Genomic DNA, 15,800 nt, shown 5'->3' on the forward strand with positions numbered 1-15,800 from the left:
CATGCCCTTTCAAAGGAACAATCCTAGCATTTGCCTGAGTTATTTAGGGAAATCATGGAAAGCCTAAATCAGGATGGCCGGATGCAGGTTTGAACCATCATCCTCCTGAACCTGAGTCCAGTGTGTTAATCACTGCACCATCTTGCCCGGTGAAAGAAAAGTGTTTTTATATCTAATTACCAGCTTTATCATTTACTTAACTGCCTACAGAAACTAAACACATCACCAAACATAATTTTATTATTTATATGTACACTTTTAATAATTTATCAGTAATGTATCCTACAAAAGATTTATTTATCACCACATACTTACTAATGCAACCAGGATATAATTTACATTTTGTACTAACCTCCCTTGCCTCTAAAGTATCCATAAGTAGTAAAGTATATGGCATTCCTGGTATGTGAACTGTTGGAGTCTCTTTATTAGGATCAAGTTCAAGTGAAAAAGATAAAACTTGCAAAATATCTAGCATTGACCACAGCACGCGGCAATTCCACAGTAAGTGTGGGAATCTGTAAATGGAAAGAATATATCAATAACATGGACATCATATGAAGAAAGTAAAGTCCGCTTGTTAAATTAATAAGAAACTATTGTAATAGATCAGTTGTTGAAGCATTATTTCCTTTTTCTACTTTCATATTTAAAATATTTAAATTAAAAATGAAGCTTGACACTAGATGTTATGAAAGAATAGTTTGACTGTCTATTTATCAACAACTGAGAGGACCAAGTATAGTGAAGATGATTAGCACATGAAAGGAGAAAGTCACCATAGAGCAATGAGCTGATAGCTGCCTGTCTGCAGCTTTTACCTTTGCTAGGGCAATGTGACAGTTCTCGCATTTATCTTCCACTGATATCTTTGGCACCGTGTAGATGATACTCACCTGAAAATCAGATGGTAAGTCTTCAGCCTACACTCTAACTTGAATAATCATTTTGCTGCCATATTCCCAATACCTTTAGAAATTTTATCTACCCCTTCTGCCTCATTTGACCATACATCTTTCAAAGCTCTACCAAACTCTGACTCTAATACTGGTTCCTCTATGTGCTCTAAACCGCCACAGATTTCTTCTTCCAGCATGCCAACAGACAGTTCCCCCCTCTGGTAGATGTCCTCAATGTACACTTTCCACCCATCTGCTATCTCCTCTGTGCTTAACAGTGTAATTTCTTTCACTCTCTTAATTCATGCTGAGACATTTAATTTTCCCTAAAGTTATTCTGATCTTTCTATAGGCTGACATGGCCTTGTGGTGATCTTTTACTCTCTACACAGTTCAGCTGCCCTTTTTCCTTTTTTATTGTGACAAAAATCAATGCATTTGCAAATAACAGTAATCACAATTACCATTTCCAATAGCTGAAATGGTACTAACACTTCTATCCCAGTAGCATTTTTTTAACATGTCAATCTGATTTCACAATCTTAAAATCAGTTCCTAAATTTTGCCACCCACATCCTTTAAAAACATCATGAATATTTTAAAGTACGTCTCTCAAAGAATTATATTTGAATTAACTGATGTATAACAGTTATGTCATTGACAAAAACAATTTAAATTTCGATAACTTCATCCAATGTAGCAAACTAAATTTATTCACTTGTTAGCTAATGTTAATCTATGTTATGGCTGAAAGAATTGGAATGAGGTGGACAGAATGAGGGATGCAATAGACAGAAGGGCAGTCACAGTAAATTCACTTATTGTCACAGACGACTACATTTTTCATGTAAAATTTCTTCTTAGTATAATTATTGTTACTACTGTTATAATTATTGTTGTGACAAGCAAAACAGTTTAATGATGAAACTGAAGTGTAGAGACAAGAGCAAAATGAGTTTAATCACTTATATGTAGATTGAGAAACAGAAAAATAAACATGCAACATAATCGTTCGTATAATACCACTTCCTGAAAACTGAGATTTAGTTTCAATATAACTTTACCTGTCAACAAGGCCAGAAAGATATTTGTCAGAAACTCTTCTTATCTGTTTGTGAATATGATTGAAATTTACAAGAAGATATTGGGCGTGGTTCTCTAATTCTCTTTCACGAGCTTCATCCTTTGGTTTATTTGACATCACATCCACAAATTTAGCAAATACCCGGTCGCCAACACTGTGGATAGATTAGTGTACCATTATATGAATAATAATAATAATAATAATAATAATAATAATAATAATAATAATAATAATAATAATGCATTAAAATACATTTTTCATCATTTATTTTTCACTAAATTTTATGAAACAATTATTAAGAAATTAAATGGAAAGTTCTCACGAATCACATTGAATTTTTTTTATATACATGTAGGAATCATTACGCCCAAAAGGGCAGCAAATTACATAGAGTATAACTACCAAAGTGACTATCTCTCATTTCCTTCTCCTTCATCAAATGATGGGGATTTTGACATTATGCTACATAAGAACAATAATGACATTGTTAAAAAATACCCATCAACCAGATAATCTGAACTGATCTGTGAATAGGTGGCGTCTAGCTGTATAAAATGTATTGTGTGTCATTCAGAGCTACCATGTTCTGCACTGAGCAGCATTATCTGCAAATATTTTACCAATCTCGTTTCTATGTACATACAGTACCAACATTTATATAATGTGTAGTGATACATGTGCTTCCCTTTATAAAGTACGACATTAAATTATACGGCACCTGCATACGCAAGACCACATTCCTGATTTGTCTTTTTGTAATGCTGAATCACTCAGGTACTCCAGGATTGGTTGCAAACTAGGTTCATTTGAATTCTCAACTCTGTGAAGAAAAAAATTAAAAATATCAACAGCGACAATTATAAATCCTTTTATAGCCTGTGCAAAAAGGCTGAAAGTAATAATACAATCTTATTCTTGGGCTTAAAACAAAATTTACCTCATTATTTCAAGCCAGTATACAGACAATAGATATGTAGTTTGAGCAAATGACAGTGCTTTTACATAAGCTGCAATGTCCGGTGGATGTTCTAGGAGGATCAGTATCTGGTTCTTGAGATCCTGAAGTTCATTCTGCAACATATACAGATAATAGCTAAATAATTTCAAAACATTGTGTTGTATTCATGTATACGATCTGATGCAGTAAATTTTCTGTGTAATATTTTTATACACTCTCATCCCCAGTATTTCTCAACAGAGGGAGAGAGAGGGGGGGGGGGGGGGGGAGAGAGAGAGAGAGAGAGAGAGAGAGAGAGAGAGAGAGAGAGAGAGAGAGAGAGAGAGAGAGAGAGCTCCAGGAGAAAAAGTATAATTATGTTGGTGATTACAGTTACTCACAAGTGATACACTATCATTGCGAACAGCAGCTGTATATTGTAATTCTCGCATTTCAGAACGTGATGAAGTCTGAGAGACAAGATATGGTGACTTTACAGCAATTACTTTAACACCATCATACCAATCAGATGGCCACAACCCTATAACAACACAACAAAATAAACACACACAGAATTTCACTTCAATATGTTTAATGACTTTCTCATGATAAATCCAACATAAAATGAACATAAGAATTTTCAACAAGTAAAACGGAAATAAAAATCTCACTTGAATCAGATGCTGTAAATCCCATTACTACGCAATATAACCAAAAATCTCTGAACAGTTTGTGTAGTCTAGGTTTTGGATGACGTATTGGAGGCAAGCGGCGCATTAGCATTGCAATAACTGGAATAAGTACACCAAGATTGCCAGCACTACTTGAAGCCTGTAACACAAACATTGAAGAGATTCTGTGTAATGATCAACAGTATTAGCCACTGAAATGAACTTAATTGACAACATGATATCAAGAAATAAGCAAACAAAAATTTGTGAGTCTTTTTAGTATTCAAACAACATGTTAAGTTCTCTTGTCCTTTTCCCTTCTTCCTCTTTTTTTTATCCTACAAGACAAGGAAGGTAAGTTTTGTACACTTTTTTTCCTGTTCTTTTGGGTGTTGCAACTCATTGTATGTTTTATAGTAAACTATAATTTTTTGATCTATCTGAATATTGTTTCATCTTTTTCACCCTATGGTTTACATGGAAAGTTTTGGTTCCATTGCATATGCAGAATATTCTGGATAAATTTTTAAAAATAAATGAACAGGTTTCACAGCAAAACACAGTATTAGCACATAACAATAACACTTAACATTTTAGGTGTGGTGATTAGAGATGACTAAAAATAGAAGCACTGTTTTTCATACCTATTGCATTAGTTTCTGAAATCTCCAATACGACTTGCAATTTTAAATTCAGTGGTTACTAGATGGAACTTCGGGTTAGAGGAGTGAGGCAGTACACTACAAATGGAGTATCCATCTTCAGTTCTGGAGCTGTAATTGTTTAGCACTGACACACAGATAGAGCACTGACATGTTCTTGCAATTCTTGAAATGATATGGCAGATCAGCATGAAAATTGTTGTCTTAACTTGAAGAATATAGTGCACATGCCTGTTTCTTTAGTTCCTATGGGACCAAACTGCTAAGGTCGTCAGTCCCTAGGCTTACACACTACTTAATCTAACTTAAACCAACTTACGCTAAGGACAAAACACACACCCATGCCTGAGGGAGGATTCGAACCTTGGGGGGAGGGGGGGGGGGGGGGGGGTGAGCTGCACGAACCGTGGCAAGGCGCGTCAGACTGCATGGCTACACCATGCGGCGACTAAACTTCTCCAGCCACTATGTCACAGACTTGAGATGTCTTGAGCCATCATCACTTTCTGTATCAATATTAAAGCATATTTCTATGAACTTATGAGGTAGAATTGCTTGCCAGCACTTACTTTCTGGAGGTGAAAATTACATTACTTATAGATCATGTGAAAGTACATCATATTATCCTAGTTTTCTGAACTAATAGTTCCTTCCTCAGGCAGGGGAGAGTGTTAAGGCTGGGGCAGGTCAAAAAGGAAGGGCAGGTCACTCAGACCGCAGGACAATGGGAAACAGAGATTTCTTTGTTCTGAATAGGAGGATAGTGTATGTACTTTCATGTCTGTCCATCTGATGTACTGCAATTTTCTCTTCTGAAAGTAAGTACTGATCAGCAATTCTGTCTCATAACTTTACATTCTTCTTGAGGGAATTTTCCTTTTGATATAATTAATCATATTTCCAAATTATCAATAATGTGTTCAACAAGTCTATGGGACATTGTCTTTCTCCTTGCAACACTTTCTTACACTTCATGTTATTTCAGATTTGTGTTAAAAACATTGAAAATGACACATTCAAAACTGGTACCAGAGAAAAGTATTATTTGAAAATTTTACTGGAATTCTAATAAAAATATTTTTTCTTAACATAAGGACAATTATAGTACTTTGGCTAACAGTACCTTCTGTGCTGCAGGAGCTTTCTCTGAGGCTCTCTTCCCCTCAAGTCCAAGCTGCACAAACAGCTCCAGAAGTCTCCCCAAAAGGTCATTCATTGCCGATTCCCCTTGCATGTTTGCTGCTATATTGGCTAAGGCATTCACAACAGCTGCTGAAACATGTCTAAATATAGAAACTGGTGTTAGCTTGAAAGAAGTAGCTCCCAGTGACACTATAGGGAATACAGAAGCAGCACAATGGAATGAAAAATAAAGAGTCTGTCACAATTATCGTTTTTTACCTACCACGTGGAGATAAAAGAGTCTGCCAATAAAGTTCATAGCAGTTGCATTACTAATGCGAAGTGGGCATAATTTATGAATTCTGTCTGCTGCCCAGTTGCAGCACAGTCTGGGTAGTGAAAGCTGCTGTGTAAGAAATTTAAATCGCCATGACAGCTTTTCTTATGTTGATATTGCTAACCAGAATCACAAAGCTATCAAAAACGTATCTGGTGGAAATGACTACTCATGATGAACCTACAATACACACACACACAAAAAGAGAGAGAGAGAGAGAGAGAGAGAGAGAGAGAGAGAGAGAGAGAGAGAGGGAGGGAGGGAGGGAGGGGCTACAGTGTCTCTTAAAGAGTTAGTTTCTTTGTGTGTGTGTGTGTGTGTGTGTGTGTGTGTGTGTGTGTGTGGGAGGAGGGTTAGCACCTCACGTGCGATACTTTCATGTTCCGATAAATCATGCAAATTTTCTCATGTCACCATATATGTTTCACAGAGAATTTGCTTTTATTATAGAAAAATAGAAATAAAATTAGACGTGGAAAATTACTGGTGAGGCACCTTTAATTCCTGAGTAATACCATTGTCTATGAGGTTTTCTATATTTTGTGTGTCTGTGCCCGAGTGGAGTGGGGGTTGTGGGATGAGAGCAAAATTGGAGGCAGGTGTAGAAAGTGGGAGGGGTTCATAAGCTTGCTTTTACCTGACCATCAACTCAAATACAACATTATCATTTGAAAGTGTAAGAGGCATTCAAAGAGAAATGAGCCGGAGGCATAATTACAGAAACCAGTACCTGTATGTTAGAAGTACTGACCCTGGTTGTTGAGACACTTGTCCGGCTGTTATGCAAGGAGGTGAATGGCTGTCTCATAAAATTCTCAGGGCTGCAATGTTATCGAGTTCCGCACGTACAGCTGGATGTCGTCATCCGAGATGAACCATTTGCCCCTCAGAGCCTTTTCTTCTTTGACCAAGATGACCCCCTTCTGATTCAATCCCTGCAGCACAGGACAACAGTGAATGCATAGCATTACTTGCAAACCTTGACCACCCTTCGCCTAGCAGTCAAATCAAAATGACCAGGCAATCTCACTCATAGGGTCATTATGCTCCATGACAATGCAAAGCCTCATATGGCCAACAAGGCCGCGGCACACCTGCAGAAATTCCAATGGGAGGTTCTCAGTGACCCTCTATACAGTCTGGATTCACCTCGGATGACAACGTCCAGTTGTACATGTGAAACTGGTTAACATCACAGCCCTGGGAATTTAACGATACAGCAATTCACTGCCTTGTGTCACAGAGGGACAAGTGTCTCAACAGCCAGGGTCAATATCTCTAACATACAGGTACTGGTTTCTGTAATTATGCCTCCGGCTCGTCTCTTTTTGAATGCCCCTTATAGTATTATTGCACTAAATGGGTGGTTGCCAAACTTTTCTGGTTTTAGAGCCTTTGACACAGGCCTGGAAAAAACAGTGCTTCAGCTGTACTCCTGCCTAGTGCACTGATAAATGGTGATGAGTGCAGCTGAGGGGTGAGGAGGAACAGGAAAATGAAGGCTACAGGCACACGCCACTTGAACAAAGCAGTCGACTTGTGAGACACCAAGCTGTTTGCTGACAATATTACTTGTAATGAAACAAAATTACACTGTGCATTTGGTTTACTATTGCATGCACATTCTTGCAAAAAAAAAAAATAAAATAAAATAAAATAAAATAAAATAAAATAAAATAAAATAAATAAATAAAGGTGGGGAAGCCACATTGTTCACTGCAGAATGGGAATTGCTTTACTTTTTAAGTTTAACAACCATGCAAAGTGCTTAATATGCCATTACATTATTATGAGCTGCAGAGACAGTCACTGGAACGTCACCACAGCACCAGCCACAATACCGATAAGTGCACTAGGTGGACTGAAGGTGGTCATTAGGGATAAAACTGAGTTCACGGTAAGTTGAGCAGTAACAAAATTTTTTCTGGTCTACATCACTGATTATTCAGTCATTTATTCTCTTAATGTAAGGAGAGTGTCATTTGGTAACAGATGCTAACAAACAAATATTAATCCTTAGGAAAAATCAGCTTCAAGTTCATGACATGGAATGTTTCTCTGAACTCAAGGCAGTCACTTCCAGACCAGTCATGACTGAGTAATTCAATGAACAAATTAATCAGGAGTATAATTAATGGAATGGATGGCCTCTTTCACTAGACAACTTCTCAAATCTCAGAATCAAACTTGCTACACTCATTTACTGTTCCATGCGGTACTGGGGTGCACAGACTGGGAACCACGATACTTACCAACTGAATGATGCTAATAATCTTCACAAACAGTATTCAGTAACTATTATCTCTGCAACCTTTCAATACAAGATACTTCTGAAGAACTTTGAAAGAAAAAAGTGATAAAATAATCTAGATGCAAGATACAGTTCATTATATTATTGTAAGTAGAATACACACCACTTCCAGTCTTTGAAATCCATCACCATATGACAACTTACCTATACTGACATTTCCTGTCATCAGTTGAGGAACTGTATGCAGCATTGCTTGCTTCCACAGTTATTGTTGTAAACATTTTCATGATTTCTTCAGAGACTTGAGACTACAAATGGTAAAGAGAAAATATTAAGAAATGATGTAAATAAATGATCAGTCATGAAGCAGACTGAAAATACATGAAAGATGTTTATCTAAGAAATGAACAATACTATTGATTACCACATCATTAATAAAACCAGCTTTGTGTATATTCTGCACATAACATACCTCGCATTTAGAGATAATCATGCATCCAAGTTGGTCTACAATGAGGTTGTCGAGAGTTGATGGAACACGACAGAATCGTTGCTGGAAGAACTGCAGGATTGTTTCTGTTGTCTTTGGGGTATCCTTAAGTGCAACAGCAACATGACCTAACATTATAACTATATTTGTTGATATAAGAGATGATTCACTGTAAAATAAAATAACAGACTAATTTTAATAGTTGAAATTAAAATAATTCATTATGAAATAAACTAATTGTCATGTCTAACACAATTAAAATTCTTGTGTCTTATTACATGCGAGGCATAATGATTTTTTTTTAATACCATGAGAAATGGGTAAGCATTATTACAGCTAAAGGAAACATTGCATACTTAATATGTAGAAATAATCAGAGAAGAATGGATATTAATTGTAGTTTCACTTACTCTCATATAGTGAGTTTTGTTCTAAAAAACTAGAGGTTTCACAATGTGGAAGTATAATTATTACTAATGAAGTGAAACTCAGCCATTAAACCCTTAATACAGTTCTTGCTGTACTGCATATGACGTGTAACTATGTTGTATTTGTTACTAATATGAAAGACTCATATTTTACACACTATTCACATTCCCACTGAGTTGTGGATCTCTTATATTATGGACCACTGGAACTTTGTATCTTTCATTCATTTTAATGTTCTTTTCACTAACTATTCTTTTCTTGTTTCTCTCCTCCTTTCTGTCTGTCCATAATATTTATTGAGCAATAGGTTTTTAGATAAAGAATTGTCAGTCTTTGGATCCAGGTGAAAGGTATAGGTGTTGCACCAAAACTAACACTAAAGGGGTCATAACTTTATCAACTGATGTAGTCAGATATGAAACTGATTTGCCATATTCAATACAGGTACTTCAGCTTTTTTCTCCTAGGATTGTCAGTCAAAGCCACACAGTGTTATCAAGTTCTTGGTAGATGGGAGCAGGCTGTTGAGACCCATAAAAGGCTACAAAATGTGCACAAAAGATTACATCACTGACAAGAGCAATGTGCACAGAGGGAGCAAGAAGAAACAAGTATTCAAGAGAACCAGCACAGTAGAAGACCATCGAGTCTCACCACTGACATGAATTGTCAGTGATTGGATGTTATGATTCATAATTCACATGGACTCATGTGTTTCAATCTGTGAGTTGGTTGCCTATTAAACTGTAGACATAAACTCACAAAGAAAATTGTGCAAGTCTCCATAAAGCATTCAAAGGCAGTACAGAACCAGTGGATATAGACTGGACATTAGCTGAACATCTCAGTCTAACAGAACTGTCATTAACCAACCGGCACTCTCACTCCGTATGACATTGGGAGTGATTTAATTCTGAAGCTGCACACAGTATAATGAATCTAAATCTCTACTTCAAGAAGGAAAGAAGATTCGTGTTTAATGTCCTGCCAGTGGTTGGAGCATCAGGGACATGGCACTACCTTGGATTGGGGAATATGGGGATGGCAATGGACTGTGTCCATTTCAAAAGAACCATCCCAGCATTTGCCTTAAGCAATTTAAGGAAATCATGCAAAACTTGAATCAGGATGACCAGACAGAGATCCAAAATGGTATCCTCCCAAATGTGAGTCCTCTGCCTTATTATTGCATTTGGTGTATCTTCTTCATCTTCTGAGAGCCAACAAGCAGTACAAGAAGTGATCAACTATTTTGGGGGAAGGGGGATTACAAGAACACCATTAGTCTACATTTTCTGGAATGCAGACATATCAATATCATGCAATACACTAAAGCACTCCAGTAGCTTCAATAAGCCAAAAAGAGAAAGGTGTAATAAAAAAATCTCAAAGCAATTTGTGCTCATTGTGACAATGAGTGACAAAACATCTCTTTGGCAACAAATCATATGATCGGTAAATTGTTACAGTCCATTGATACCCAACTAACTTAGAGCCCTAATCCAACAGTCTTTGATTTCTATTTGTGTGATCAACTGAAGAGCAGGCTTCAAAGAGAATGAAGTGATTCAGAACATTTAGATGCAGATGTAAATGTAGATGGGAACTGGTACATGTGGGTGTGAATAACTTGTTATAGCAGTGAACTTGACTTTTTTCCAGGGCAAATTAAAAGACTGACTCCAACTGTGGCAAAAATGCATTGTTTTAAATTGTGATAATGGTTTGCATGCATGAATAATGACAACAACATGTGTAATATGAAAAGTCTAGATTAGTCAATCAAAACGTTATAACCACTTTAGCATTATTTTCCATACAGTTCTTGTAAAATATTATAAAGCTATTGTCTGCACAACTGTTGGCACTTATGATTAATATAGCAATGTTGTATCCTGGCACAGGTCGTATCACCCGCTTGGCTAAGGATGTCACCCACATGGTGCAATCAGGACATCGACGACACTGTGGACTGAGGTCTACTAAGGTACCTTTAATGGAATGAGAGGTAGAATGTCTCCTAGAATGCCTAGGACAGGTAATTTTGGAATGGAGATAAGAGGTAGTTGGCTTCACAGAAAGCGAATATGGGTGCAAACACTTAAGGACTCAATTTAAGAACCTTATTTGAAGAGGTATCCTACAGCAGCATTTATATCTTTGCAAATAAATGAGTTGCACCTTTCAATATCAGAGATGAGCACTTTATTTGAAACTTGTGGCAGTTAACAAGCAAATACTTCAACCACAATTAGAGAGAAGTGTGAGACAGCGCTTGTTCCTCTTTATATTCTGATACACAGAAAATATATCCATTATTATTTATTGTGACTACATGAAATCAATCACAATAGGAGATTAGTGCAAGACTACTTGTTCCCCTTCATATTCTGACAAAGACAGAATATCAATTACTACTTGTCACTTCACAGAGCTGTTTCCATTCTAACATGCAGAAAACTCAAAATGATAACTGTTGCTGGATGCTTATCAGAAACTCCGTTGTCATCCCTCGAACATGTACGGACTTCTTGTAGTTGTTATTGCATCAGTTTCAAAGTGTCATTCTACCCAAGCTGCTTTCTGGTAATGTGTCTTGGCCCCCTATAAAGGCCATTTATACACTGGTTTTCCAGGAACTTTCATGCGAGTTTCTCCTGCAGAGTTGTTTTCCCCTGACTCTTCTGAAGGTCTTTCTAATGATTCTTCCACAATCTTCTAGAAGGTTCTTGAACATCCTCACTATATGGCAGCATTTACTAGTAACCTGAGGATGTGCCCTCACAAAGCAATGTTGCTTCCTCAGCAGACTATCCACAAGTCTGGCTTGATATGGAGCACTGGCCCACTATCTGATGTCTGCCTGATACCATGCCTTGTGTGTGGCTCTTAATAAAGTTTCTCGCCTTGCAGTCATGCCATTTCTTACATTAATAAAATCTTATAATCATGCCATTCCCTGCCCCCTTCCCTCCCCCACCCCTCCCCAACCCCCACAGGTTCTTAACACATCTGACTGGCAACATTATCCACCACCAAAACAGTCTGTAAAAACTTACATTTATATACCTATGACGTAGAGACTTTGAGCAAGAGTAACCTGTAACTACCACTATAGTTAAGATTAAGCCCATGTATACAGCTGTAGAATAAAGTTGGACTCATCTCTCATAGTCCATTTCCCTTTGCTGAGTATCAATCGGCTGCTCCACACCCTAAAAATCTTTTTCCAGCTGCAGGTAATCTAACTTAGTCACTTTATGTTTTAATGATAATTCTAATGGTACCTTTGATATGTTTAGCTTTTTCTCTAGTTTTTCAAAAGAACTGCTTTCCACTGTATTACTAGGGACAATGTCCCTTCTATTGATACTGTGTTACTGAATGTAAACCTGCAATCCATAACCTTTGCAGTTTGTATGGAATGTAAGAATTTTGAAGGCAAGTGCCTTCATCATCAGAAATACTTCCCGTACTGCATGGAAGGCATTGACAAATATTTGTCTATGCAAAATCCTCAGAGCATTGTCATCATTATATAAAGGTAAGAAAGATTAGACGCAACCATACACAAGTCATTGTAATTTTTGTGGTTTTCATCTTAAAATGTAGTCTCCATATAGTAGAAATGCTGAGTCGCAGACAGGCACAAGAAAAGGAGTTTCACACTTAAAGCTTTCGCCCAAGCGGCCAATGGCCTTTGTCAACAACACACACATACACACACACACACACACACACACACAAAACAGAGCTCACACACACAACTGCAGTCCAAGCAACTGAAACCGCACTCAGTTGTGGTTTCAGTTGCCTGAGGCTGCAGTTGTGTGTGTGAGTTGCGTTTGGGTGAGTGTGCAAATGTGTGTCTATTGTTGACAAAGGCCATTGGCTGAAAGCTTTAAATGTGAAACTCCTTTTGTTGTGCCTATCAGCAATTCAGTGTCTCTGCTATATGGTGAGTATCAACTTTCCTTCTCATAATATTGTTACAGTCCATCACTCAATTTTTAGTTTCTGCCATTTCCTTTGAAAACAAAACCTGAATACTGCTCATCTTACTGTACGAGTACAAGACTAAATAAAGTGTCAGCCATGCATAAATTGTTCTTACACCTACCTGATCACTGAAAGAATGTTTCTTCTGGATGAAACAATACTGTCAACAATTCATAGCATTATGGTGTGTGTATACATGCAGGGAAGCAGAGTTAGATTTCTCACCTGAACAATGGTGTACATGAATTTCATGTAGTGATGCTGTAAATCTGCCTGAGTGCACTTTTCTGGTCTAAGAAAATTCTTGGAGAATGCACAAAGTTTCCCCAAAATACAATACCATAGAGGACAATGAAGTGAAGCTAAGCAAATAAGCCTACAATGGAGATTATTCTCATGATGAAAATAGCAGCAGTCAGTTTTTGCGCAAGATCTTGGATGTTACACTTCCACGAAAGTTCTTCATTTATCCTCAATTCTAAGAATAAACTGACAATTTCACTGGATGTTAGACCACCCGAGACAATAAAGTTTCACTTTTAAAAGAGTTCCATATCAGAACTGCATACATTGCATTTTTGTTGCATTTAATTATTAATTTGTTCCCTGAAAACCATGTGCTTGATACTGACTATGCTATTAGCTACGATTAATTACATTACATCACCCTCTACTTTTCATATCTTCAATCAGATTCAAATACCTTCCTTGCATGCTGACACTGGAGGACAACAGACTACTTCTTATTTTCCATACTGTTGAGTTTTTCCCCTAAACCCATTGTGTTCCAACTTATGCAATACTACTGTACAGTCTAAACAATCAAATGCTTCAGTTAAATAAAAGAAAATACATATTGTTGTGCAAAGTTAGATGATGAAATGTGTCAAAATGAGTGCTTTTGTGTTAGTGTCAGGTCCATGTTTTAGCTTTTAAGTCTAGTACACATATATTTTCTGTCACAGGAAAATAGGTGCACTGAGGTTCAGTGTCACTGAATATAGCTCAACAAATTAGTCTTTTTGTTCAAATTTCTGGCAGTTGTTATTTTGACTACCCATATCAAATGAAAGACTTTTACCTACTTGTCCCATAATGACCACTTTCATGACCTGTAGCCAATAAACTAATACATTAAAAACATTAATTCAGTGATGACTTTTTTTGCTAAACAAATTACATGAAAATACTATGACCAAGTTTACTAACACAATGGACAACAGGAAAAGTATTGCAAGCACTACTTGCATGATAATACATTACATAGTTGTTTCTAACTTCATCAGAAAGGACTACATAATAACTTTTGAACTTCATGTCAAAATTCGATAATACAATCAATGATAAGACTGAGAATTGGGGTATTTGGGGAGCAGCGTGTAACTGGATTAAATGATACCTACACGAAAGAAAGTAATTCATACAGATAACATGTGAAATGAATGGCACTGTCAACATCCACCAGCCAGATTTACTATGTTTCATATTGGGTCCCAGTCTGTTTTTACTACATGCAAATGATTTAGATATAAACACTAGCAACAGAAAATTATACCAATTTACAGATGATGCCAGCATCTTCATTACAGGTCGCACCAAAGAAACCTTTGAAAACAGCATTAAGGTCTTTGATGCAAACAATTTGATTATAAATCAGAAAAAAACTTGTTGCAATGGACAAACCACCCAGAACAGGACACCAGGTAATTTTCATTTTGAAATAAATGGACAAACAAACGGAAAAACAGAAAGCACAAAACTTTTCATTATACAGATACAACACAACATGAAATGGCTTACACTTGTTGACTACATAAACAGAAAACTGAGCAAACCCTGATTCATAATTTGAATATTAAGCAATGGTATGTCATATGATAATCTCAGGATCAAATATGGTGTAGCATTTTGGTGAAACTGTGGAGCAAGCCTGAAATCATTTCAGTTAAAGGAAAATACTATTAGACTTATGGAAGAACTAAAGCAAATATCATCATGCACACAACTCTTTATATAAAAAAGAAATTCTACCATTTCCATGTATTAGAAAATGTAATTATCATAAAAAATTAAACATTATCAGTCCCTGCATCACCCACAATAAATCTGTACCCAGCTACCACACAGCAAATAAATGAAGTACATGTACAACGGACAAATACAGCACTTTTACAGAAAAGCACACTCCATCCTGGCATCAAAATGTATAATGTATTGCCCAAATTAACAAAAATGTTAATGGACAGGGACAACTTCCAATCAAATGTGAATGATTACTTACTTCTCTTATGTAGCAAGGAAATATCTAGAAAAACAAAACTGTAGTGGCAATTAATGTTGTTTTTGTAAAGTATATAGAGTAATCAAATAATGTGTAATATTACTTTTTACTAAAAATTATGTATGTAAAAATTTCAAGAAATTTATGTAGTAATTAAGAAATGGTCCAATATATTTTGTACACTGTGCAGTCCTAGATTCACAGGGCCAATAAATAAATAACAATATAAAAGCACAAACCTGTCAGACTTCTCTGCAGTGAAGAGCCTGTTTGATACTGATGCAACAAGAGCACGGACACAGTATGGATCTAGTGTGTATGCCGCTTGTAATGCGATGCATAGGTTTTCTATTGCTGCATCACGTAGTTTCTCAAATGCAGTCTGTGATGTGGACATCAAGTCAGGATCTTTTTGTTCTTTGCCCTGAACTGCATATAAGAAGGAGGAAATAAAATCATTTTTATTGTATATGTGATTAGCTTCAATTGTATCTTATATTTTAAATAGATTGAACAAACTGTGGTTCTCCAGTTCCTGAAATTATGCGTTGAAGATTAAGTGTCTGCCTTACATTCTGTTTCTACGTACCAGGTCGACAAGTGTGCTGGCTATTGTCAGGAAATGATTTTTTTAATAA

The 15,800-nt window shown here is 36.6% G+C and overlaps 1 protein-coding gene across 2 annotated transcripts in view; it reads right to left on the minus strand.

Moving 5' to 3' along the window:
• Window positions 1–15,800, minus strand: part of LOC126284204 (phosphatidylinositol 4-kinase alpha) — a 170,152-nt gene that overhangs the window by 82,992 nt on the left and 71,360 nt on the right. For both annotated transcript variants that reach the window (XM_049982969.1, XM_049982968.1), the window contains 10 exons: window positions 15,402–15,591; window positions 8,436–8,622; window positions 8,168–8,271; window positions 5,377–5,536; window positions 3,592–3,751; window positions 3,322–3,461; window positions 2,921–3,054; window positions 2,702–2,803; window positions 1,964–2,137; window positions 353–518 (listed from right to left, as the gene is read on the minus strand). In XM_049982969.1, the coding sequence (XP_049838926.1) occupies window positions 353–518; window positions 1,964–2,137; window positions 2,702–2,803; window positions 2,921–3,054; window positions 3,322–3,461; window positions 3,592–3,751; window positions 5,377–5,536; window positions 8,168–8,271; window positions 8,436–8,622; window positions 15,402–15,591 (1,517 nt within the window). The remainder of the gene's footprint in view (window positions 1–352; window positions 519–1,963; window positions 2,138–2,701; window positions 2,804–2,920; window positions 3,055–3,321; window positions 3,462–3,591; window positions 3,752–5,376; window positions 5,537–8,167; window positions 8,272–8,435; window positions 8,623–15,401; window positions 15,592–15,800) is intronic.

This window comes from Schistocerca gregaria, chromosome 8 (assembly GCF_023897955.1).
Source record: "Schistocerca gregaria isolate iqSchGreg1 chromosome 8, iqSchGreg1.2, whole genome shotgun sequence".
Classification (NCBI taxonomy): domain Eukaryota; kingdom Metazoa; phylum Arthropoda; class Insecta; order Orthoptera; family Acrididae; genus Schistocerca; species Schistocerca gregaria.